Raw genomic sequence first — 26025 nt, 5'->3', positions numbered from 1 at the left:
CCACTGGCCAAGTTGGCCAGGTATGGAGCAGTGGCGACGTGCGCCAGTTCTCCTCGGTGCCTAGTGCCTAGTGTGTGTGTGTGTGTGTGTGTGTGTGTGTAAATACACATATTTCATTATCCATAGATATAGGGAATATATAACTGATAGACTGGAATGACAAAAGGTCTTTAGCGTGGATGTCAATAAGAATGTGTTTTGTGCAGTTTCTATAAGCCATCGTCCTCACTTAGCGTATGAGGAAGGATAAGGAAGGCTGTATCTCACTGAGCTAACGAGAGAGAGAGAGAGAGAGAGAGAGAGAGAGAGAGAGAGAGAGAGAGAGAGAATGCTCACATGAAATGGGACTGTGCCAGATCTTGTAATGTCTGGATACGGCTGGGGTAGGCAGGGATGGTAAGGACGGCCATTAGGTTGCCTGTGTACACGACAGCCAGGATGTCTACCACCAGCCACCAGGACAGCAGCCACACCCTCACCCACCATATCCGCACCTTCCTGTGATCCATGGCTTGACCCAGCAACACAGCAGCCACCTGAAAAATCAACAATCATGTTAACAGAAATAATTATAACCTATGAAGTCGTAGACGTCCATGCTTGAGATCGAGCACACTTGTCGTTGCTTGTCAAGAAAACTGCGTTATTATGCTCTAACTTTAATAATATACGAGATACCTCAGTGTCTGATGCATAAATTGGTACCGGTACTTAGGGGGCATTCTTAGTAGTATGGTGGAGAATTGATTTAAACTATTAAAGTGAGACCTATTACTTGTACTTTTCTACAGGTTTTCCAGCGATGTACAGTACATTCTGGGATTCAACTTAGTACAGTTTTCAGCCACATATGGCGCTTTAATCGTTCCCTGGAGAGCAAGGCAAAGTCAGGAATCAGGAAGTAAGGGGGGGAGGGGGTTAGTGGATGGAGCACTGACCCTTGGGTTCATTACTTCAGGAATGTGTGTGTCAAGTGCAACGCAACGAATGGCATGAAGAAATACTAAAAAAGAATAAGAAACGGCAGTAGTATAATTCAGCAATGAATATTCATATTCATATTTCATGTCGCCATACAAATATCTCTAATACTGCTGGTCAACAGCAATTTAGTCCCAGGGGTATTGATGGGTGCTGTAGGAATAATTTTCACGCTGAATCCAAATATGAAATCAGATTTTTCCCAAGAAACTAAGTTTTCTTGTGATGCCATGTTCATACGTTCTTCATTTATCATATCAGGGGATGCAAAATTAATATTATATTAATTTTGTAGTATAAAGAAGAAGATATTCTATGAAGTTAATTCAATTTATTTCTTTGCGGTGAAAGATCTGATAATAATGGCAGGATAAATTTGGTCAGAGCAGTAGACTGTGCAAGTTGGAACATGTTTACACCTGTTCAGATATGAGCCTAATTTCCGTGCACAGAACAGCTAGTCTGCCTGCAGTTACTACGGTTTTAACAGCTAGTTTGTCTCCTTTCTTAAGTATTATTTTAAATTTTACACCAGTGTTGTGTTCATCTAGATGCTTTGTCATGCTGCGGAATTGTCCTAATCATTCCAATTCTTCTGCTATGTAATGTATGTTGTGAGCTAACTTTTAAATCCCAGAAACAATGGTAAGAAGTCAGCTCAACTGGCGCCACAGTGTACTTCCTACATCCTCACCAGGTGTTTTTTCCCATGTGGGTAGCTCAGCCAATTGTGACCAACGTTTTACCATCATAACCGCATACCTGAGCTACAGATAACAGACTTTTCGACAGAAAACGTATACTTCCCATACAACCAAGAGTTTACAATTGATGAGCTTCTTGCTCTCAAATCCAGTAAAGACACCAGGCCTGGTCCGGATTCCATCACGTATGTTATGATCCAGCATCTTAATCAGGATAATTTCATTAGACTGCTTGCATTATTCAATGAGCATTGGGCGTCCTGAACGTTCCCAAACTTACATTATCACACTTTGCCCACGTCATACCGGTACTAAACAGGATGGTCATCTTATGAATCCCACTTCATGTCGTCCTATGGTGTTGACTTCTTCTCTATATTAGGTCATGGAACGAATGGTTGACAATAGGCTTCTTTTTATTGGTCAAAGAATTTGTTAAATGATCGACATTGTGGCTTCTGTAAATTCAGAAGTTCCTTAGGTCATTTAATGAATATGGAGCATTGCATTTGGCATGCATTAGCCAATAAAGAATTCATGACAGGGGTATTCTTTGACATCCCTAAAGCATACGATATGACTTGGAGACATGGTATACTGATGAAGCTGTACACTTATGGATTAAGAGGTATTTGGTCTATTTTTATTGCCAACATTTTAAAGGTATGAGCTGGTCTGTCAAACTGTCCCAAAACGCTACACTGATTTATTTATGCAAGAAAACGGGGTGCCTCATGGAAGAGTGTTTAAACCCACTTTGTTTAGTATTATGATCATCGATATTCTGTCATCAGTTAACATCCTAAAGAAACTTAAATGTTCACTTTACTGACGATTATGCGATTTGGCTCTCTTCCCATAATGCGCAGTTGTCGGCTGGGAGGATTTAAGCAGCCCATGATTCCGTTCACCAGTGGGACTCGCTATGGGTATTTAAGTTTCCAGTCTCTATGTGCACCACTGTGGTGTTTACATCCCACTGTGTCCCTGATATGCATTTGACTTTGGATTCTCAGGCAGAGTCTTTGGTCATGTGGAGAGGATGGAGAGTGAGAGACTGACGAGGAAAGTGTATGTGAGTGAGATGGTGGGGGAGAGGGAGGGGGAGGCCAAGGATGAGATGGAGGGATGGAGTGGGGAGTATATGAGAGAGAAGGGTGTGAGTTTCGAGCAGGTCAATGAAATGGCGGGGGACAGGGCGACTTGGAGGCGATTTGTTTGTGGCCACCCCTTACGGGATTAAGGCGTCTGGCAATAGACAGATAGATAGATAGATGTTTTCAAAATTTTGTCAGATTTTTGAGCTTGCATTTTCACTGGAGGTTAAGCTATAAATATGATGTTAATTTTATTGTTTTCTTTTTCAATAACAGAACAGAGGAAGGAAAAACAAAATAATAAAAAATAATCCATGGACCAGATTACAGGTGTCCTCCATTCATTAAAATCTTTAAGAGTTGGACTTGAACCACTGTAAGTTGAAGTTTATGGGGAAACAACTCTGGGGCAGCAAGTTCCAAAAAATGTACAGTTTGGGAAATTAAAAGATTTCTGATAGGAGGAAGTTCTGAATATGGCAGTGTGACAGTCCAGTCATGAGCGCTACCAGATGCCTGTGTAACACAGTGGAAGACATGGAGAGGTGGCACGATGGATGCAACTTCCTTTGAGCAAATTGCCAGAAAAGTATCTGTATAATAATGCACAGGAGGCAACATTCCTTCTAAGCTTAGTACTTCATTTGTTAATGCAGGGTTCTTAATCACACTACTAGCTTTGTTCTGAATTTGTCTATTTGCTTTAGTGCAACCTCCCCACATCAACTCCACGAGGGTGAGCATTATTCCAGCTTAGAGCTCACATGACTCTTATAAACTATAGTCGACTGCTCGTCAGTGAAGAAGCTACGAACTCTGTACAATAATCCAAGTTTCTTTGAGGCGGTTTTAGCAAGTGATCTGATATGAGATAAGGTCATTGTTAAGTGAAATACCGAGAATTTCAATACATTTGGGGACAGCAATATCAGTAGCATTGATGATAATATAGGGAGTCTGGCAATATCTGTCTAGTAGTAGAGGAGTAGACTGTAGCACCAGTCGAGCAGGGCAGTACTCCCGAGGTGGATGGAAAGCTGATGACAGGGAGTGCTGGAGCTCCCGTTTCATCAGCCCTCAGGACTAGTTCCTGACCATCCCCCTTTGCTGAACTTTTTCAGTGTCTCAGTTACACAGAGAGTAGGCCAGCATGCTCTCCAGTACAAATTTCTCTAACTATCTTCACCAAACTACATGCACAGTACACACTACACTTCCTTTTCAAAAATCAACAAAAATGGCGTCTATTAGTCAAGCCTCGGAGTCCCCAGGGGGGGGGACCATAAATGCCCCCGCCATCTGCCCCTCTCCCGGTGACGACTCGAGGTGCCTGGAACCACTGTCTGACTCTCTTCTTCATTTCTGCACCCTTCGCGGCCTTTCATCTAACTTTCGCTCTGTTGAGCACCACCTCTCCTCCTCTAAACCTCACCTTCTTTTTCTGACGGAGACTCAGCTGTCTGAGGCAACCGACAGCAAACCCTTTTCTGTATCCTCCTACTTTCTCTATACTCATTTCAAAGCCAAAGGTGGCTGTTGTGTATACATACGCAACGACTTATCTTGCTCGTGTTCCTGAACTTGATTCTTCTGAATTCTCCACACTCTGGCTTCGGCTTTCCTGTCATTCTCTGACTAAATATATCTGTGCTGTTTACTTATCCCCTAATTCTACTGACTATCAAAAATTCTTCGACTATCTTACTTCTACGATGGAACACATTCTGTCCATTTCTCCTTTCTCTGAAATCTCCATTCTTGGAGATTTCAATGTTCACCACCACCTTTGCCTCTCCTCCTCACGGATCCACCTGGTGAACAAGCCTACATCTTTTCTATCCTTAATGACCTAGAGCAGCTTGTACAGCACCCTACCCGAATCCCTGACCGCCTTGGAGAGAGCTCCAACATACTTGACCTCTTCCTCACAACTAATCCTTCTGCTTACTCTGTTAATCTTTTCTCTCCGTTGGGCTCCTCCGATCACAACATTATTACCTTAACCTGTCCTATCACTCCGGTACGGCCTGTGGACCCTCCAGGGAAACGTCGTCTGTGGCATTTTGGAGCCGCGAACTGGGAGGCCCTCAGGCAGTACTTCTTTGATTTTCCCTGGAATGATTATTGCTTCCATGGCCGGGAGCCATCTGAGTGTGCCTCACGCATTACGGAGGTTATTCTCTCGGGCATGGAAGCATACATTCCTTTCTCATATCCTTTGACTAACGCAAGAAAGCCTTGGTTTAATCACGCTTGTTCTAATGCTGTCCGCAACAAGGAGAGGGCCTAGAAAAGGTACCGGAGCCAACCCACCCCTGAATCACATCATCATTACGTTTCTGCCCGGAATCATGCTAAGTCTGTTCTTCGCTCTACTAAAAATAATTTCATCCATACTAAATGCTCTCAACTCTCCAACTCGAATTCTTCCCGCTTCTTCTGGCACCTTGCCAAAAATCTTTCTAACAACTTTACCTCATCATCCTTCCCTCCTCTTTTCTACTCTGATGGTTCTGTAGCTATTTCTTCTACTGATAAAGCAGATCTCTTCGCACAGACTTTCTCCTCCAATTCCACCTTAGACGATTCCAGTGCTGTTCCTCCATCACTTCCTGACTTCCTCATGGCTGACATTAAAATTTCTTCAGTTGATGTATTTTCTGCCATCACTGGCCTCAGTACTAACAAGGCATATGGGCCTGATGGGGTCCCTCCTGTTGTTCTCAAGAACTGTGCTTCTGTGCTTACACCCTGCCTAGGCAAACTCTTTCGCCTTTGTCTGTCAACTTGTACCTTTCCTTCTTGCTGGAAGTTTGCTCTCATTCAGCCAGTCCCAAAGAAGGGTGACCACTCCCAACCCTCCAACTATCGTCCAATTGCTTTAACGTCCTGTATTTCAAATGTTTTCGAGTCAATTCTTAATAGAAAAATTTTAAGGCATCTTTCCTATCACAACCTTCTTTCCGATCGTCAGTATGGGTTCCGTCAGGGACGCTCCACTAGCGATCTTCTCACCTACCTTTCAGACTCCTGGTCATCCTCCTTTCGGGACTTTGGCGAAAGCTTTGCCATTGCACTTGACATCTCAAAGGCTTTCGATCGAGTCTGGCATAAATCTTTAATTTCCAAACTGCCCTCCTACGGTTTCTATCCTTCTATCTGTGCCTTCATCGCTAGCTTCCTTTCTGGTCGTTCTATAGCCGCTGTTGTAGACGGCCATCGTTCTTCTCCTAGATCTATCAACAGTGGTGTTCCTCAGTGCTCTGTCCTATCACCAACTCTCTTCCTTTTATTCATCAATGATCTTCTAAGCTGTACATCTAATCCTATCCACTCATACGCTGATGACTCCACCCTTCACCTTTCCATTCGGTTCCCGCAACGCCCATCTCAACAGTTACTTCAAGAAACAAGGGATGAGGCTATGGCACACCTAATGTCTGACTTGGCTCGTATCGCTGACTCAGTAAAAATAATATGGTTGTCTTTAATGCATCTAAGACTCAGTTCTTACACCTATCAACCCTACAAAATCTTCCACAGGTATACCCATTAATGTTTAATAATATTCAGCTTAATCCTGCATCATCCTTGAACATGCTTTGGGGTTTCATTTACTCAGGACTTATCTTGAAAGATCATATTACATCTCTTGTAAAATCTGCTTCCAAGAGATTGGGTGTGCTAAGCCGACTCCGCTCTTTTCTTTACCCCTGCACAATTGTTGACTCTATACAGAGGTTTTATCCGCCCCTGTGTGGAGTACAACTTCTCATGTGTGGGGAGGCTCCCACACATACAGCTCTTCTCAATAGGGTGGGAGTCAAAGGCTTTTCGTCTCATTAACTCTCCTCCTCTTACTGACTTCCTTCAACCTCTGTCTCTTCGCCGCACTGTTGCATCTTTATCTCTTTTCTATCGCTACTTTAATGGTCACTGCTCCTCTGAACTGTCTGCTTGCATTCCTCCACCTCTACGACGGGCGCGTAGCACCCGTCTGGCAGCAAACTCTCATCCCTTTTCTGTCCAACTCTCTAATGCAAGAGTTAACCGTTACTCCCAGTCTTTCATTTATGCAACAGGTCAGCTCTGGAACTGTCTCCCTCTGTCTGTATTTCCTGCTGCCTATGATCTCCAGTCTTTCAAACGCAGTGTGTTCAGGCATCTCAAAATGATCGGATCTTGAATTTGGCTCTCTATTGTATTTTGTTTTTCTCTTGGAAGGAACTGTTACTGCGGGCCATGGCCTTTGGTTCCTTCTTCCTCGCATTAAAAAAAAAAAAAAAAAAAAAATTGTATATATTTGGTTTTACTAGCATTGAGACAAGGTTATTTAGTCCCCATTCAGTGATCAAAGATGAGTCTTAAATTATGGAGATGGCTGTACTAAGTTGTGAGTTAGAGATATTAAACTTTGTGAATGTGTAAGTGTGAATGAACTGTGAAGTGTTAAGCTGTCTGCATATGAATGGATGGGATTATGGGTGACAGATAAGAAACCATTAATATGAATTAGAAATAGGGTTGGAACCAGAACTGAGCCTTGTGGCACACCGGCATTAACTGAGTGGAAATTGGAATATACACCATCTGCTTTTACTCCTATCTTCCAGTTGCTGAGATATGAGGAAAATAGAGGAACAATAGACTTTAGTCCATAGCAGGGAACAGTGCCACACTCTGTCAAAAGCTATAGAAATATCAAGGATTACCAAATGAGTTTTTCCATGATGGTCAATTGACTGATGGATGGTGTGAGTCAGGAGATTAAGCATGTCAATGGTGGATCTTTCGTGGTGAACCATACATGGTGGATCTTTCGTGGCAAACAATACTGTCTATCACTAATTAAGTTACTGGAGTCAAGATACATAAGTATGTCCTTATTTGTTATGATTTCAAACACTTGACCATGAGAAGATGTGATACTGTAGGTATTGATGTGTAATCAGAGTAGTAAGAAGAACATCTTTTCTGTGGAACTGGGTGAATATTGGCTTCTTTCCAAGAATTAAGGAAAAAAGAAGTATGTATGCATAGTCTGAGTAATTTAGCTAGAACAGAAGCAAGTTCTGGGGAGCACTTTTTTCAAAACATTTGAATGTATTCCATCCGGGTCTGAAGCTTTGTTGGTTAGTAGATTGTCTAGGATGGATTTTACGTATCCAGTCTTTTTTTAAGTGGAGCAATTTCGGGAGAGTCAAGTTTTAGTACTGAGACGTTCTGATTGGCATCCTCTAACATAGAATTTCTGGCAAATGTACTGACAAGGGTATTCGCTTTACCACGCCAGTCATTTGTAATGTTGCCATCTGATGATTTTAGTGGGGGAATGGATGATGACTTGTTAAAGTTATCATTGAAAGAACTGAGAGATGACCAGAATATTCTGTTGTCATTAGGACTGTTTAGTAGTTTGGATGCTTGGATGTGAGGAAAGTTTGACTTAGCGAGATTAATTACTGCTTTTGCATGGTTTCTGGCAATTTAAATTGACTGAATGATTCAAATGTTTTTTACTTTAAGTAAGATTTATATTCTAATGACCTTCAGCAACTGCACTGGCACAATTGCTATCAAACCATTTTGGGGAGTCCGACCTTTTACTGAACTGTTGACTTGGTATGAACAAGTCCATACCAGCTTATATTACGTCATCAATGTGGGACTGGGCAGAATTGATGTCACTAGAGAAGAAAGACTGCCATGGAATGTCAGCAAGATAATTTCTGAATCCATCCCAGTCTGCCCTATCAAAGTGCCATTGGGTCACCATGACAGGTTCAGAACAGGGCGGTTTGGGGGAGCCAGCTAATGATGCTTTGATGAGACTGAGGCTGGAGGATCCAAAAGATGACAGTACTTTAAACCTGTATTGGTCTTGATCCCTCTCCCACTCTTTCGATGCCACTTGCGTCCAACCACTTCCAAGTACTGAGTGACAGTCTCTCGCCTGCCCAGGCCTCACGCTCCCTACACTCCTCACTCAGCGATTCGTGAGGTATCAGAAACTGATTTCAATCATTTCATTCCCCGCCCTTTTTATACCTGTATTGTTTTGAAATTGGTTTATGTTATAAATTAATGAATGATCTTCCTAATGAACGAATAATAATAATAATAATGGGAATTACCATACTGTATCATTCAATTATTTATTCAATACTCATTTACACACAGACATTTAACATTTCAGCCATGATTATAGAATATTGTAGAGCATTTATATGCGATAAATTTCGTAAAAAAACGACACTTCTAGCTATACTATAAATGTTTTTATGCCATACGGAATAACTACAGTATAGTCGTTCATCATTCCTGGTCGCTCTGAGTGAACTGTTTCCAATCATTTCATTCTCGCCTGCCCAGACCTCACGCTCCCCACATTCCTCACTCAGTGACTTGTGCAGCATCGAGAAATGATTACAATCATTTAATTCCCCTGGTCTAATTTTAACTGTATTGTTATGAAACTGATACATGTTACAAATGAATATATGATCTTCCTAATGAAAAAATAAATAAATAAATAAATGATATAAAACACCATACTTTATCGTTCAGTAATGTATTCATTTATTCACTGGCATATATATAGTACTCACACACTATATTTTTCACAGCAAGAAATTGTTGTGAAAAAAATACAGTGTGTGAGTACTGTATATACAGTATGTCAGTGAGTAAATGAATACATTACTGAACGATATACTATGGTGTTTTATATCATTTATTAATTAATTCATTTTTTCATTCATTAGGAAGATCGTATATTCATTTGTAATGTTAAAGCTTTGTAGCCAACATTTTTATATATCTATCTATCTATTGCCAGACGCCTCAGTCCCGTTTGGGGTGGTCACAAACAAATCGCCTCCACGTCGCCCTGTCACCCGCCATTTCACTGCCCTGCTTCCAACTCACACCCCCCTCTCTCATATACCTCTCCACCCCATCCCTCCATCTCATCCTCGGCCTCCCCCTCCATCTTCCCCCCTCCACCTCACTCACATACACTCTCTTCGCCAGTCTCTCACCCTCCATCCTGTCCACATGGCCCAACCATCTCAGTGTGTTCCTCATAACGCTTCCTATCACATCCACATCCACACCACAACGCTCCTTTATATCCTCATTCGTCAGCCTGTCTCTCCATGTGACTCCACAGGCTCCTCTTAAATAACTCATTTCCACTGCTCTCACTTTTGACTTGTGTCTTTCCAACAACGTCCAAGCTTCACTTCCATACGTTAGAGTTGGTATCACAATACTCTCATGTAGTAACTTTTTCACTTCCATGCTTACTTCCCTGTTTCTTATCACTGCTTTCAAAGAACCAGCAACCTTTCTTCCCTGCTGTACCCTTTCAAGCACTTCACCCTCCAAACCTCCATCCCTACTCATCACACTACCCAAATACGTAAACGTACTCACATTTTCCAATTCCTCACCATCCAACCTCGCTGTAAATTCACTGACTTCACCTCTCTCAAAGACCATCACTTTACTCTTCCCTACATTCACCTTTAGATTCCGTTTCTTACACACTCTCCCAAACTCATCCACCAAGCCTTGCAGCTCTCCTTCGTCTTCACTCAATAACACAGTATCATCTGCAAACACAGTACAGGGAGTTTCCAGACACTATCCTCTCTCACCAGGGCCACTCCAACATCCACTGCCCTACCTTGTACCTCTTTTATTACCCCATCCATGTACAGATTGAACAACCATGGAGACATGACACATCCCTGTTTCAATCCAACCTTCAAGGAGAAAAATTCACTTAGTTCACCATCCACACGCACTGCAGCCTTAGCACCATCATACATACTCTTCACAGCATTCAACAACTTCCCATCTACTCCATATATTCTTAATACTTTCCACAATCCTTGTCTATCCACCTTGTCATATGCTTTCTCCAAATCCATGAAAACCGCATACAACTTCTTTCCCTTCTCTAGAAACTTTTCCACTAAAGATCTAAGAATGAATATCTGATCTACACAACCTCTTCCCTTCCTAAAGCCTCCCTGTTCTTCTCCAACTAATTCATCTGTTCTTTCTGTAACTCTTAATTCTAGTAATAGGTGAGTCTTGAGTTAATTGAAAAGCAGAAGGAGTTAAAGATGAATACAGGGAGTTGATTTTGATTTATCTTCGGAGAAAGTCTAAGTTGAGCAGAGTATGTATTATACAGAGACTTACTATACTAAGTAAGTCTAGTTGGATCCCTCTTTTTTTTCACTCTCTCCACTACCTGTCGGTTTTATGGCCTGTCTCCTTCTGATCTCAGAATCCTACGTTCTGGCGTAGCAGGGTGCGTGTCAAGTGTTCTCTACTGTCGTGGAAGCTTCTAGAACACTATATGTCTGTGTGTATTTACTGCTTCCGGTGCACGATCAACATTCCTTCACTTAAAGAGTTGCAAGCTATTTCCAGTTCCCACACCTTTGTCTGGTGCTCTGTCTATTTATCTATCTATCTATCCATCATGCTTTCTCTTATGATTTGTATTTATAATATAGAGTCCTGACATGGCCCGGTCACGCCGCTGGAGGTCCTCTGACAGCAGTCATCATTAAAATATGCTAATCTATTAATACATAATAGTCTTCTTCTACAATCTTAATCATAATATTGATTATAATATTGTACAGGTATAATATTCATGGTAATATTGCAATGGTCTAGTAATATTACATGTTAAACAAGTTCTATACATAATTGAATATGGTTAAATTGGTTATTGTAATGCATTTTGTAAAATGTGTATGTATAAAGAAAATGCATGTATGCAAAAAAAAAAAAAAAGATCAAAGTTAAGATTATGGTAAGAGCTATTAATGTTTCATACTGAATAATGATACTGGTATACTTCTCTGTCATGGGTCATTCTTCTTCTTCTTCTTTTTATAAAATTAATACTATATACAAAATATGTACACTTCATACAGGGGGGTTGGCTTGGATGCTAACTCTACCCCCACTAAATACTGACTCCAAATTTGCAATTCTTGCATGCATTCTGTGCATTGCGAACAGCATTACTGCAAATATAATACAGAAGATTATAAAGACAGTAGGTGCTGGGCTATACACATAATATGGGTTCAACATACTCAAACTCAAATCTTCCCAGGGCTTCATTGTTTCATTGATCAGCTGCATAGTTTCAAACTTAGGTGAAGTCAACTTAATACTTGTGCTCATGTTTAAGTCTATATCAGGCAGTGGGTGGAAATGTTTGTGTGTATGATTGAGAATGGCGTAGTGATTGATGGTGGATAAAGTGGACATGGATGGTGTAAATACCGCACAGTAGTCTGGTGCTATGTATAATCCTGATGCTGAAGTATGAGATGGTGGTATATCTGGACAGACTGTGTAAACTGATGTGTTATGAGTGAAATAAAAAAAACTGAGTGTCCGATGCATTGATGGTGTACAAGCTTATCTGGAGCAAAAGTGAAGTTGCAATGATTATGAATATTGTGATTTCTTATGATAGCCATTTCGCAAGCGACTGTATCACTAGTCTGAAACGTGAAAATGCACAGAGGACAAAGTTTAACAGTATGTAAGGATGTGCAGCACTTTCGTTCAGTCTTTGATTCACTTGCGAAAGTGACAGTGTTCCGTCTCTTGGAGACCATCATGAGTTCGGTGTTTGTGTTGATGTTGATGATGACCAAAGTGTTATTATTTTTAGAAGGGAAGCAGTGTATTTCGTATACTGTGAACAGGTCGTCAGTTATGAATATTACACGAACTACTACCGATGTTGGTGTTAGTGTTGCTTCTAATATGGACAGTATTGCATGAATTCCATACTTCGGAACAAAGGATTCAATTTATGTTTATGTATGCCTTGACTAATTATCTGACGTAGCTCATGAACTGGAAGTAAGTCAATCGTGATCTTGCCATCATCGGCATTCGAAATTCCTTGCATAAGTGCCCTGTAACGAACTCTAGTGTTGTCTAATTGGAGTAGAATTGTGTCAATGTGTTCCGTGATGATGAAGAAGTGTTGGAAAAGTGTTATGTTACCTTCCATGTCATTTATTTTATCTACACTTTCGAGAGCTATGTTTTACGCCTTTTTCAGATTTTTCACGATTGTCTTCATTGCTGAATTATGTCCTGTGATGAATTTATCTTGGTATGTTAGTACCTGAGCTATTTTATTAAATTTGTTGTTTATTTCTTGAAGGTCTTCCTCTGTAGCCAATCCAAAGATGTTCCCAAGAACTGCGGCACCCAGGTCGAACAAACCGCGCTTTTGGCGAGTACATGTGATATTGTTCTTGTCGCTCAATGCCTCTTTTCCATGAGATGGGAGATCTTGGATCATGATGAGCATAGTTGATTTAGCCTGTTCTATTTTCCATTTCGCTAACTTCACTATTTCATCCACTTCCTTTGAGTTATGTGCTTGTGAAACATAGCCTCCTATCATGAAGTCCAGCGTTCTCATGGGTCTTTCGATTTTTTCTAGATAAGAAGATAATTCATATAAGTAATCCAGACTTATTTCAGTACTCATGATATTTTTTACGATTGACGTCGTGGCCGTTGGAGCTATGAGGTATCCTTGCCGTAGTATGTGTTGGGGGTCTAAGTGCGCATATCCTCTTGCTATGTAGAGGAGAATCCATAGGATAAGTCCCTTCATCGTTACCTACCGAAAGAAAAATCTATTAAGTTTCTAATATGGTCATGCTGTTGTCGACGATAGTGTTGATTTGCGTTACGGTTGACTAACGTAGAGCAATAACTTGATTGTTATTTCATTTATAGAAGGAGTTTAAATTGATATTTAAATCTCGTAAATGATGTACTGTAGATTTTATTGGAAGAGTTGCACCTATGTTTGATTGCTTGGTATATGACCTTAAGTTATTTTTGTAATTATTGTTGTTTTCTTGATTGGTTTCATGAGTTACGTTCGTCTGTTCGGTTGTATCCGAGGCTGAATAATTACTGGATAGTTCCCTTGAAACTCGTTTTAACTAGTCAATATGAACTTGTTTCTCTTCGCCACTAGACAGTGACTTAATTAAAACTTTGTTTGCTTTTATGTTAATTACTCTGTATGGGAATAATTTATTGTCTCTCGTATGAATGATACCAAAGACAATGTCTCCTAAGCTGATAGGCGAATTTCTTGCCTTTTTATTAAATGCCTTCGTCATTTCTTCCTTGCACATCGTCAAGTGTTTTTTGACTCTTTTGTGTATGTCCTGGAATTCACGTACACGGAGTTTAGAGTAATCATCGTAATTGTATATAGGCATGCTGTCACCTTCTAGGAGCTCATATGGTAGTTTTTTATCGGTCCCATATATAATGAAATGTGGTGTGTCACCTATGGATTTATTTATAGATCCATTAATTGAGGCTTCTACTCTGGGAATCCAATCATCCCAGCTTCCATAATTTTCATTGAGAATGTGTCGTAGCACATCTAATACTTTTTTGTTTGGTCTCTCTACTAACCCATTGGATGCTGGGTGATAGGCTAAAACGTTAACCTTTTTGATAGTGTATTGTTTATATATTTCTTGTAAGATATCAGAATTAAATTCTCCTCCATTATCACTGATTAGTACCTTTGGGGTAGTAAAGCGACATATTACATTATCTATTATTGCTTTTGCTACTGTCTCTACTGTTTTATCTTTAACTGGGGCTAAAATTACATAACGGGAAAAATGATCCGTTGCTACGAATAGGTATTGATTATTATTGTATGATAATGGCATCTTGAGTAAATCAACAGCGACAACGTCCCATGGTTGATGTGGTACAGGGTAATTACCCATCGGTGCTGGTGAAATTGGGTATCCTTTGTGTTTTGCACATGATTCGCATCTGTTTATATGATTGTTTATATCTTTTCGTAATGTTGGCCAGTAATATAACAACTGGGCTTGTTTGAATGTCCTATCTTTTCCAGGATGTCCTGCATGTGGGCTATCGTGTATCGTTCGTAATACTTGGGGTATCATGTCATTAGGTACTACCAATTGGTTAGTATTTCTTTGGCGTTTTGGTTGTCGTGGGTTGATCTTGTATAAGGTATTATTGACTATTGTGAATTGTGCGAGTGGTACATGTAGTTTGGGTAATTGTATGTCATCTCCACTTTCTAACTTGTACTGTATATAACTTTAGACCATATTGGATCAAGTCTTTGTGCTTTTGCGATATCATCGTGGTTTGGGATGTCTTCTTTGAGATCTAATGCCGTGACCTGAATTGTGTTCGGGATCCTGGATAATGCGTCGGCTACAATATTCATTTTGCCTTGTATATAATGAATATGTACGTTGTAGTTTTCGACTGTACATTTCCATCTTGCTCTCCTCCCAGAGAGGAGTTTTTCTTTAAACATAACCACTAGTGGTTTATGGTAGGTGAATAAGTGTATTTCGTAACCATATACCAAATCTCGAAACTTTTGTAATGCAAAAACCACTGCAAGTGCCTCTAAGTCCGTAGTGTAATAATTTTTCTCTGCACCTTTTATTTGTCTGCTGGCAAATGCAATTGGTTGATTCTGTCCTCTTTTATCTTCCTGCATCAGTACAGCCCCTAATCCTTTAACTGATGCATCTGTACATATAATAAATGATTTTGTGAAATCCGGATATGCCAAACAAGGTGCATTTGTTAGTTTAATTTTTAGTTTGGTAAATGCTTGTTTTTGTTCTTCTTCCCGTTGGAATATAGCATCTTTTTTGAGTAGTTGGAATAGAGGAAAGGCTATATGAGAGAATTGTGGTACGAATGACCTATAGTACCCAGCTAGACCTAAAAATTGTGTAACATCGTCGTTCGTAGTGGGTTCAGGAAAACCTCTCTGCCTGTATTTTGTCATCAGTGGTGTGAATACCATCAGAAATTAATTTGTGGCCTAAGAAATTTATTTCCTTAAAGCAATATTTGCATTTAGAAAGCTTAATTTTTAAACTAGCATCACCAAGCTTTTGTATGAGTAGGTCTAATTTCTCGAGATGTTCTGTGATATCTTTCGTTGCGATGATAATATCGTCAAGATAAACAAATATTCCTTGTCCTAAAATTCCGGACAATACGTAATTCATAAGACACTGGAATGTGCCCGGGGCTGTCCTCAGTCCCATGGGCATCCTTCTATACTGATAGTGTCCTCTATTTGTGGAAAAGGCAGTGTATTTACGTGACTCCTGCTCTACAGGAATTTGATAATATCTACTTAGCAGATCGATCTTGGAAAATACATTATTTTCTGGTCCAATATTCTGTAGGATGTCACTTAGCAATGGCATGGGAAATCGGTCTGGGATTGTGTTATTGTTTAGTTTACGGTAATCTACTTCCGCACGCATTTCTCCATTTGGTTTGGGCACGAGGAATAATGGGGCATTCCACGGGGAGACTGACGGCTCAATAATTCCATGTTTTAACATTTCATCGACATACTGGTTTGCGAGTGTACGCTGAGATTGTGGGATCCGGTAGGCTGGTACAAAAATTGGTGGTGTATCTGGGTGCACATTAATCATGTGATTAATCAGGTTAGTACACCCTAATTGTTCTCCGGGTAATGCTACGGTGTCCCTGTGTGTTTCCAGCAGGGTTAACAAATCATTTTCTTCATCAAATTCACCTGAGTGAATTAAATTCTCTTTTATGCATTCTCTATCTGTAGATTTTATCTCACTTTTCACTCCAGCTACAACTATTTCCTTCACAGAGGCTGGACATTTTTCAATATTAACTAAACAAGTCCCCTTTTTCAACTGTACTTCCCCATTCATGTGATTAATTATGAATATTTGTGTTTGCCCTTCGTCGTTCATCTAACATAATGCGTTTTCTACTGACAATCCTTTTACTTTACATAATTCTTCTAAGACAAGAACAGTACTATTCCGTAATTTGCTCTTTATGGTAACTCTCATATAGGAATTAGGTGGTATAACTAAATCATTGGTGAGATGGGTGGGAAAAACTGATAAATCAGTACTATTACCTGGGCTTCTAATCCTGGAGGCTGGGGAGGGGGGAGTGGATCTATACACTCATCTGTTTGTGTACTGTATGTTTGTTTAAGCTTTTAATATTACCAATTCTTTTTGGTTCTCTTTTACTAATCGGTGAGGGCTCTGATGGCATTTCCTCTATGAATTCATTGTCAAAATCTATTCCATTCATTTGTGGGAGTAAAGTTATTTTCTCTGTTCTCATGCATCTTAAGCCCAGTAACATATGAGCTTTAACTGCTAAGTTTTCAACGATATAGAAAAATGCAGAGATTGGTCTAGTAGTATCTGTGAAACTGATGTTTAACCTTGTCATACATTTTACTGTGATTTGTTTTCCATCTACTGTATATGTCTAAATCAGATTCTTCCAGAAAAGTTACTTTCTTCTTATTTCTAAAAATTCTGTTTATTTCTTCTTGTGTTACTAAGTTCACTGGAGAGCCTGTGTCTAAAAATAAGGAAACATTTTGATCCTGACATACAGGTGGTATCAAGATACACTCATTTCCAAACATGCCTCCTATGTGAACTGTAGACTTGCTTTTCTCTACATTTGTTCTTTTTTTGTCATGACTTGGTCTTCCCCCGATTTGAACATAGACACTAATTTTTCTACTGTTTTGCAGTTACTGGTCCAGTGCCCTTGGCACCGATGATGTCTACAGAAAGGACCAAATCCTTGTGTCCTAGCCTCTTTTGTTTTGATAAAGCATTCATTCCTAGTGTGTCCTGCTTTTGCACAATAATGACATAGAATGGACCTATCTCTTGACTGTGATCAATGAGATGACTTCCCATATTTAGTGGTATCTGTGGCGCGAGATCTGCTCGGGCTGCGCGGAAACTTATGAAACTGCCTGTAACCTGGTGTTTGTGATCGTACCCTTGACACATTTAGTTGTTTGCTCTGCCTGCTTTCGGTTCGCGATCGATTTTGTTTTCTGTTTGGGGTCGTTGTAGATGTTTTCACCGCTGATACTGTCTCAGACACTCTCATTCTACTAGAATGGGATTGTTTTTCAGTCATCCCTGCTTTGCTACACTGCATCTCTACCTCGTTCATTAAGTCTAGTAAGCACATGCCGGGGGTGTACGCGATCGTCTTGGGGATCTTAAGGTTCTATCTATCTATCTATCTATTGCCAGACGCCTCAATCCCGTCTGAGGTGGCCACAAATAAATCGCCTCCACGTCGCCCTGTCCCCCGCCATTTCACTGCCCCGCTCCAAACTCACACCCCCCTCTCTCATATACCTCTCCATCTCATCCCTCCATCTCATCCTCGGCCTCCCCCTCTCTCTTCCTCCCTCCACCTCACTCACATACACTCTCTTCGTCAGTCTTTCACCCTCCATCCTCTCCACATGGCCAAACCACCTCAGTATATTCCTCCTAACGCTTCCTATCACATCCACATCCACACCACAACGCTCCTTTATATCCTCATTTGTCAGCCTGTCTCTCCATGTGACTCCACAGGCTCCTCTTAAATAACTCATTTCCACTGCTCTCACTCTTGACTTGTGTCCTTCCAGCAACGTCCAAGCTTCACTTCCATACGTTAGAGTTGGTATCACAATACTGTCATGTAATAACCTTTTCACTTCCATGCTCACTTCCCTGCTTCTTATCACTGCTTTCAAGGAACCAGCAACCTTTCTTCCCTGCTGCACCCTTTCAAGCACTTCACCCTCCAAACCTCCATCCTTACTCATCACACTACCTAAGTACTTAAACGTACTCACATTTTCCAATTCCTCACCTTCCAATCTCACTGTACATTCACAGACTTCACCTCTCTTAAAGACCATCACTTTACTCTTCCCTACAATCACTTTTAGATTCCGTTTCTTACACACTCTCCCAAACTCATCCACCAAGCCTTGCAGCTCTCCTTCGTCTTCACTCAATAACACAGTATCATCTGCAAACAACAGTACAGGGAGTTTCCAAACACTACCCTCTCTAACCAGGGCCACTCCAACATCCACTACCTTACCTTGTACCTCTTTTATTACCCCATCCATGTACAGATTGAACAACCATGGAGACATGACACATCCCTGTTTCAACCCAACCTTCAAAGAGAAAAATTCACTCAGTTCACCATGCACACGCACTGCAGCCTTAGCACCATCATACATACGCTTCACACCATTCAACAACTTCCCATCTAATCCATATATTCTTAATGCTTTCCACAGTTCTTGTCTATCCACCCTGTCATAATTATGCTTTCTCCAAATCCATGAGAGCCGCATACAACTTCTTTCCCTTCTCTAGAAACTTTTCCACTAAAGATGTAAGAATGAATATATGATCTACACAACCTCTTCCCTTCCTAAAGCCTCCCTGTTCTTCTCCAACTAATTCCTCTGTTCTTTCTCTAACTCTGTCAATAAGTATCCTACCATACACTTTTCCTCTTATACTAAGAAGACAAATGCCCCTATGATTACCACACACTTCTTTTTCCCCTTTTCCTTTGTGCAAGGGTTCTATCATGTAATTTACACAAGGCAGCTACATAACCAATGATGTCCGCGACGAGGTCTGGGGACATCTTTCCATGTCCTGCTATCCAGTTAGAGTTTTCTAAGGTAGCAAATAATGTTCTTTTGATAGTGGAGACATCAGCAGTTATTTCACTGAGCACATAATTTGTAGTATGCTCCCTTACAAAATCTACAATCTTATGTAATCCTGGGATTATACCTGGCAAGAAGTTCATACCTCCAGAAAATTTCTTCAAAATTTCGGTTTTAAATTCATCATATGTCGTAGCTTTGAGGAGCTTATCTGACCTTAGCAAGTCTCCTGCCGGACATCATTCCTGACTAATCCAAGTGGAAAAATAGCAATTTTCTCTTGTTCATCTCTAATATGCCTCTTGATGAAGATCTGTTCACACTGATTGACCAATGAAATGACATCAATGTGATCTTTTTCTGTGCCAGAGAATTTCGGGGCAGTTTTATCTTCATGATAAACGAATATCTGAGCTTGATCTGTGGTGTTCATTTTCACTGGTTGCTCTGTTAATTTAACTTGGACTTGTTTATCGTTGTGTGAGGAATAGATTATCCCTGAACGATGAACTATATCAAGTTTCATAGGTATGCAAGGCAGAGACTAAGTCCTCACTCGCTTCATCATAGGGAGTTTGCCACTCATCTAGAACTGACATATTTGTTTCTTTATGTTTAGTTTGTGGTGAATTTTTTACGATGGGTGTGTTGCCCTGGTGTTCTCCTAATTGTGTATCCGCAGTGGGCGCTAACTGTGTATCATCTGGTATTAACACGGGTGGGGGCAAAAATATCCCTGTCATATCACTTTGCTAAAAAGAATTCATTGTGCTAAGGTATGGTGTTATGAAATACGTCTTTTGTTTATGTCCTTACTAAACAGATGAGTGAATGAGTTTTAATAAATGATAGATAGTGAGTATATAAGTGTATATATAAAAATAAGTAAAGGAGTTGAATATACCTAATTTTAGCACTGAGAAGAAATGAGTAAGTATAATTACACCCACTTGATACAGATCGGAGAGGCTTGTCGAAGCAACTTTGATCTCGGAAGATAAATGCAGAGTTGAATGAAGATCTCCTCTCGATAATTCTAGAGGTGTGTTGATGGACGATTTTACTCAGGAAATTCCATGGCCTGTTGAATGTAGTGGTCAACAGCTGTAGTCACAGGAGTCACAGGCGAACCTCATCATAGAATGTCGAATTCCCACTCAATACTGTGGAAATAAATGAGTATGAGTAGGAGCTATGTGAATAATGAGTAATGAGTAGTGGGTGAGAAGTGCCTGGTGTCAGTCACACATTGATTGGCGTGGTGTTGTCTCAGCAAACATGCATGGTGATGTCATCTTAGCAGATACACATGGTGACGTCAGCTTCCCACACTGGTAGCTGTGGTGAGTAACCTGGGTGAGGAAAGGTGAGTAAGATGCGTTATAAATGTGGCTCTGGTGTTTTGCCGTGTGTCTTGACCTCTGCGTCAGCGATGGAGGTAGGCGGGAGAGAGTGTTGGGGCTTTTGTGCTTGTTGCTCTGGTTTTTCTTTTCCTTTACTTGCTTTGTTTTTTATTCTTCTTGCTGCTGCTTGAAGTTGCGTGAAGATTATAGAGTTGTCTTGAAGACTTGTTATTTGTAGTTAATCGTAGAGCTTGTTGATCCTTACTCGTAACTCGTCGTTGCTACTGTAGACTCGTAGACTCGTAGACTCATAGGGTCGTAGACTCGTAGGCTCGTAGACTTGTAGTCTCGTAGGCTTGTTTGTTACTGCCACAATTTAATGCTAAAGCTTTGTAGCCAACATTTGTATATATGTAACTCTTAAGTCTTGTAATAGATGAGTCTTGAGTTAATTGAAGAGCAGGAGGAGTTAAAGATGAATACAGGGAGTTGATTTTGATTTATTATCTTCAGATAAAGTCTAAGTTTAGCAGCGTATGTATTATACAGAGACTTAATATAATAAGTAAGTCTAGTTGGACCCCTCTTCTTATTCACTCTCTCCACTACCTGTCGGTTCTATGGCCCGTCTCCTGATCTCAGAATCCTACATTCTGGCATAGCAGGGGTCGTGTCACGTGTGCTCTACTGTCGTGGAAGCTTCTAGAATACTGTTTGTCTGGGTGTATGTACTGCTTCTGGTGCACGATCAACATTCCTTCACTTAAAGAGTTGCAAGCTAATTTCCCGTTCCCACACCTTGTCTGGTGCTCTGTCTATCTATCTATCTATCCATCCATCATGCTTTCTATTATGATTTGTATTTATAATATGGAGTCCTGACAGTAACATGTATCAGTTTCATAATAATACAGTTAAAAATTAGGGCAGGGGAATGAAATTATTGTAATCATTTTTTGATCCTGCACAAATCATTGAGTGAGGAATGTGGGGAGCTTGAGGTCTGGGTGGGCAAGAATGAAATGTTAGGAAACAGTTCACTCAGAGTGGCCAGGCGTGATGAACGACTATTGTTATTCTGTATCGAAGCAACTTCCTTGAGCTTGCTGATCTATTAGACAAGTATGACAGTGTAATCGAGATGCAGCGTGATTTCTTAAAACAAAAACAAGAAACACTGAAAAGGCCCCAAGTGTCTTTGCTGTCTAACAGATCTCAAAACTACTTGATTAAAGTGTTGACCATCACGGTGAGAAAAGAGATCATGAAAGAAATCCATGAAAGTAAGATCTTTTCAGTCCTCATCACACACCAAGCAAGTTTCCTTTTGCATGAGGTATGTGCATGATTTCACGGTAAAGGAACGCTTTATACAAGTAGGTGACGTACAGTTCACAACTGGCGAAGATTTGGAGATTGTCGTATTAACCCTCTTCGAGAAGAATATCTGAATATCAAAAATATGCTTGGACAAGGGTTTGATAGAGCAGCCAACGTGTGTGGGCTATACAAAGGTCCTCAAGCAAGACTCCAGAAACTGAATCCTAAGGCTCTGGATATGCACGCCATGCACATTGCCTGAATCTAGTCCTGGTTGAGAGTTAGCAAAATCGAACATTCATTTCGTGGTTTTCTTCATTTTGGTGGAGAAACTACATGTCACTAACTCTTCGAAGTGGCATGCTGCCTTCATGGAGGTTCAGAGAAATATGTACACAGGACGGCATCCACTTGAGCATCAAAAGCATTCAGACACACTATGGGCTTGCAGAGAATCAGCACTCAGAACTCTGAGCAAAGTTATTGAAGCCCTGAAACAGTTTCTGAAATATGTAACACTGAAAGTTCCTCCTGATGTATCAGCGGGAGATGTGTTAATGTTTTTGAAGAGTATGGGTTTCGAATTTGTTGTTTCGAAACCAGCTCCTATCCTTCGAGAGACTGTGTATGCATCTGATGTGTTACAGCAGCTAAATCTTGATTTGTCAGTATCATACAAAATTGTGGACGCAATGCTACAAAACATGAGGATGTTAAGAAATGAAGAGAAATTCAAAAAAGTTTTCAGGAAGGCCAAGGATAAAGCTGAGGTCATGGACATAAAGATGACATTCCATCTGTGGTCTTGGGGTCTAGTAGGCAGAGGAAAATCCCTTAACGATTTAAGTACAGTGTCACATCTGCAACCGAAGATGAATAGTTTCAAAGTATGGAGCATTACTACAGTGTCAAAGTTGTCTTTGTGTTCTTGAATTCAGTTACACAGGAGTTGGAGTGTAGATTCAAGGGTGGTGGAGGCTCAACTTCACAAATCCTCAAAGCCTTCTACAGTCTGAGCGGGACAGATGGGTGCACACAGTTGAGGAACAGTCACTCAACTCAGTGCAAAAATTGTGTGAGTTCTACGAGATGGATGAAGTGGATAAACTCCAGTCGGAACTGAAAGTTTTTCATTCGACGTTCCCTTGTTCCTCGCGGAATACAGTTGGCGGTATACTCAACCTTCTGAAGGAGAACAACGTTCGAGATATATTTCCGAATTCGTCCGAGCTATTGAAGACTTATGTCACATTGCCTGTGACAACTGCTACAGTAAAGAGATCTTTTTCCAAGCTCAAGAGACAAAGATTCGCAACCTTTGTGGTGAGGAGAAGTTGGCTGACTTACTACTGTTGCATATAGAGAAAGATATTTATGTCAGTCATAATGAAGTCATAGACACTTTCAAGAACATAGCCAACATAAAGTTGGCTATGTGAAAACTTTAAACCATGCAGACCGAGCGGTATGTGTTTTTTGTTCAGAATTGGGTTATTAATGCATGCTAGGTTTATGTTATGTTCAGTTTTAAATATCAGTCTTAAAACACTGACACGCACAGAGCTCACACACACACACAAACACACACACACACACACACACACACACACACACACACACACACACACACACACATATATATATATATATATATATATATATATATATATATATATATATATATATTAAGGTGGCCCCCAAAAGCAGAGTAGAAACTGTTCACTTACACAAGGCTATATATATTCCTTATCATCACTGAAGGCACTATGTGAACAATTTGATGAAATGCACAATTTTTAGATGTTACTCCCAATGCCGTAATTCCGAAAAAATGAACTGAAAACACAACATCAACGGATTTTCAACAAAAAATGAAATATTTTCAACGCTTCAAAACACAAACATTTTTTTTGAGTGCCAAAAGAACACACTTAAAACACTAAGTATAGGAATATTTCATCACTCAGCCTTCATTAAAGCAAACTTTCGTTGGAACTGGCAGTCTTTTCCGGTGGTTAGCCACGAACTGCAGTATGTACTGCTTTTGAGTCTCGTCTGTCGTCAGGACATCTTTATACAACAGAGTGAGAGCTACACCTCTATCGGCGCAGTCGTTGACAACCTTCGAATGATTGCACTTGGCCAGAAATGACATATACCTGGGGTCTGTCAGCCAAAGGTTGGGTGATTATGCCATGAACACCTTAGCATCATCTTGTCCTGTTACAGAGAGTAGGTTGAAGAACATCAATGAACGTCTGGTGATGTAGGTTGCCAGTGAAGCGCGGTGGTCAAACGCATCACCATCGAAACTTCATCCCAGTTCCGATGAGGAAGACAGTCAAGGTTATCCACCATAGCTGCTTTAGTGGCGTTTGTCGACACAAAAAGAGTAAGCAGCCCCAGATGCTCAGAGAAGTACCACAAATGGCAGCACAATGACTTGGCAGCTGCCTCTGCCACGACACGGTTGGGGTACTCGTGAAACAGAGAAATCAGCTTGTTGTAGTTGAAGGGGGCCTTCTCTAGATGTGGTGATGCATGCCAATAGCGCATGTATACTAGCGGGACAAATAGACTGATTCTTGTGACACCGGCTGTCTCCCTCATCGCCAAGTTCATTTGCTTCATGAATAGAAAAATCTTCAGCGAGTATATGGCTTTTCCCATCCAGGGCGCATTGTACACAGCCCCTGGAGCATGAACCGTCTGCTTATCACCTTGAGAAATATCTCAAGAACATACAAGAGTAACTCTTTATCATCATCTCACGGGAGCTGGCTGTTCATGGCATCAGTGCAGAACAAAATCATTTCTTTGCATAGAACTCGTCTCCAGCAGGATATAAATCAGTTTTATCCATGCCTGGCCAAAGTTTTTGGAAGAGCTTGAAGATTCCCATTTCATGTCCACTGCCTGGCTTTAGAGAAACATTGAAGACAGCAGACTGCATCAACTTAGACACCTGATGAAGGCAGGCAGTCCAGTTGAGCTCTTTGTCCAAAGTTTTTTCAATTAGACCACCTTCAGGCCTGTGTTAGCTGCTTTTGTATCAAAAACAAGCCCCTGCATCATTGGTTTTATATTCCATTCATCCAGTGTTTTGATGCATGCGTTGCACTACGCTTCTCCAGTGCTTCGGTTTAGCTTGGGAACCCTAAGAAGTTGCTCTGTCTCTCTGCCGGTCACCAAAATGGCAACTCGGTCCACTGCGGGTTTACTGTTTCCAGCGATATCTGGAAGCAATTTACGATCCCAGTGTAGGAGAAGTGGATTGTCTGGTGTGAAAGTAGCCCATCAATCAGTTGCTTCTTCTTCGTGAGTGGTAGCTCAAACTAGCTGAATAGTATTTCGAGACAGTACTACAGATTCCAGGTTACGGCCAAGCGCTTGTGTGACAGTGTGCATGACAAACATGGCTGAACGATTAGGCAGTTTGACACGATCAAGCACGGCAACTACTTCCTTAGTTACAATGGTTCTCATACCTTTACTTTGTTGTCTAATTTGTTTGTATGTCGATGGCCCTTGAAAATCATACTCGGACTCTGCTGATGAGGAAGCGCTACAGCCTTCAGCGTCAATAAAACTGGATGGTACAGTCATTTCCATCTGCTGTGCAATGAGCTTGCATTTTTCTTTTCGAGTGTTGGCTTGATCACTTCTATGCCACTTACGAGCCTCCCCGTTTGCCAAGCTTCTGTCCACCCCAAACATACTCCCGCTGAAGTGATTCTGTTGCTGTGATCGCAGGAACTGTTTTTCCTCTTTGTTTGTCATAGTGAGCAGAGTGTCCTTTTGAGATATGTCAGTTTTGTGAGTTTTTTCTTGATGTTTTGCTCTTTGACCCAGTACCCGGGTTTCGGTAATGATCTGTTTTTCTTCAGTACACTCTACTCTTTGTGAAGCTTCTGGAGCTTGCGAATACCCGAGTCTACCCTTTGGGTCGG

The 26025-nt window shown here is 40.8% G+C and overlaps 1 protein-coding gene across 1 annotated transcript in view; it reads right to left on the bottom strand.

The window, feature by feature from the left end:
* The window catches only part of LOC145397972 (glutamate receptor ionotropic, delta-1-like), a 336085-nt gene that overhangs the window by 228385 nt on the left and 81675 nt on the right, over nt 1–26025 (bottom strand). The window contains exon 4 of the mRNA XM_080270947.1: nt 337–536. Coding sequence (XP_080127073.1) covers nt 337–536 — 200 coding nt within the window. The remainder of the gene's footprint in view (nt 1–336; nt 537–26025) is intronic.

The sequence above is a fragment of the Coenobita brevimanus genome, chromosome 44 (assembly GCF_032717465.1).
Source record: "Coenobita brevimanus isolate Jiangsu-jjx chromosome 44, ASM3271746v2, whole genome shotgun sequence".
NCBI classification, from domain to species: Eukaryota; Metazoa; Arthropoda; class Malacostraca; order Decapoda; family Coenobitidae; genus Coenobita; species Coenobita brevimanus.
Note: the sequence above shows the minus strand (reverse complement) of the source record. Positions and strands in the feature narration are given on the sequence as shown.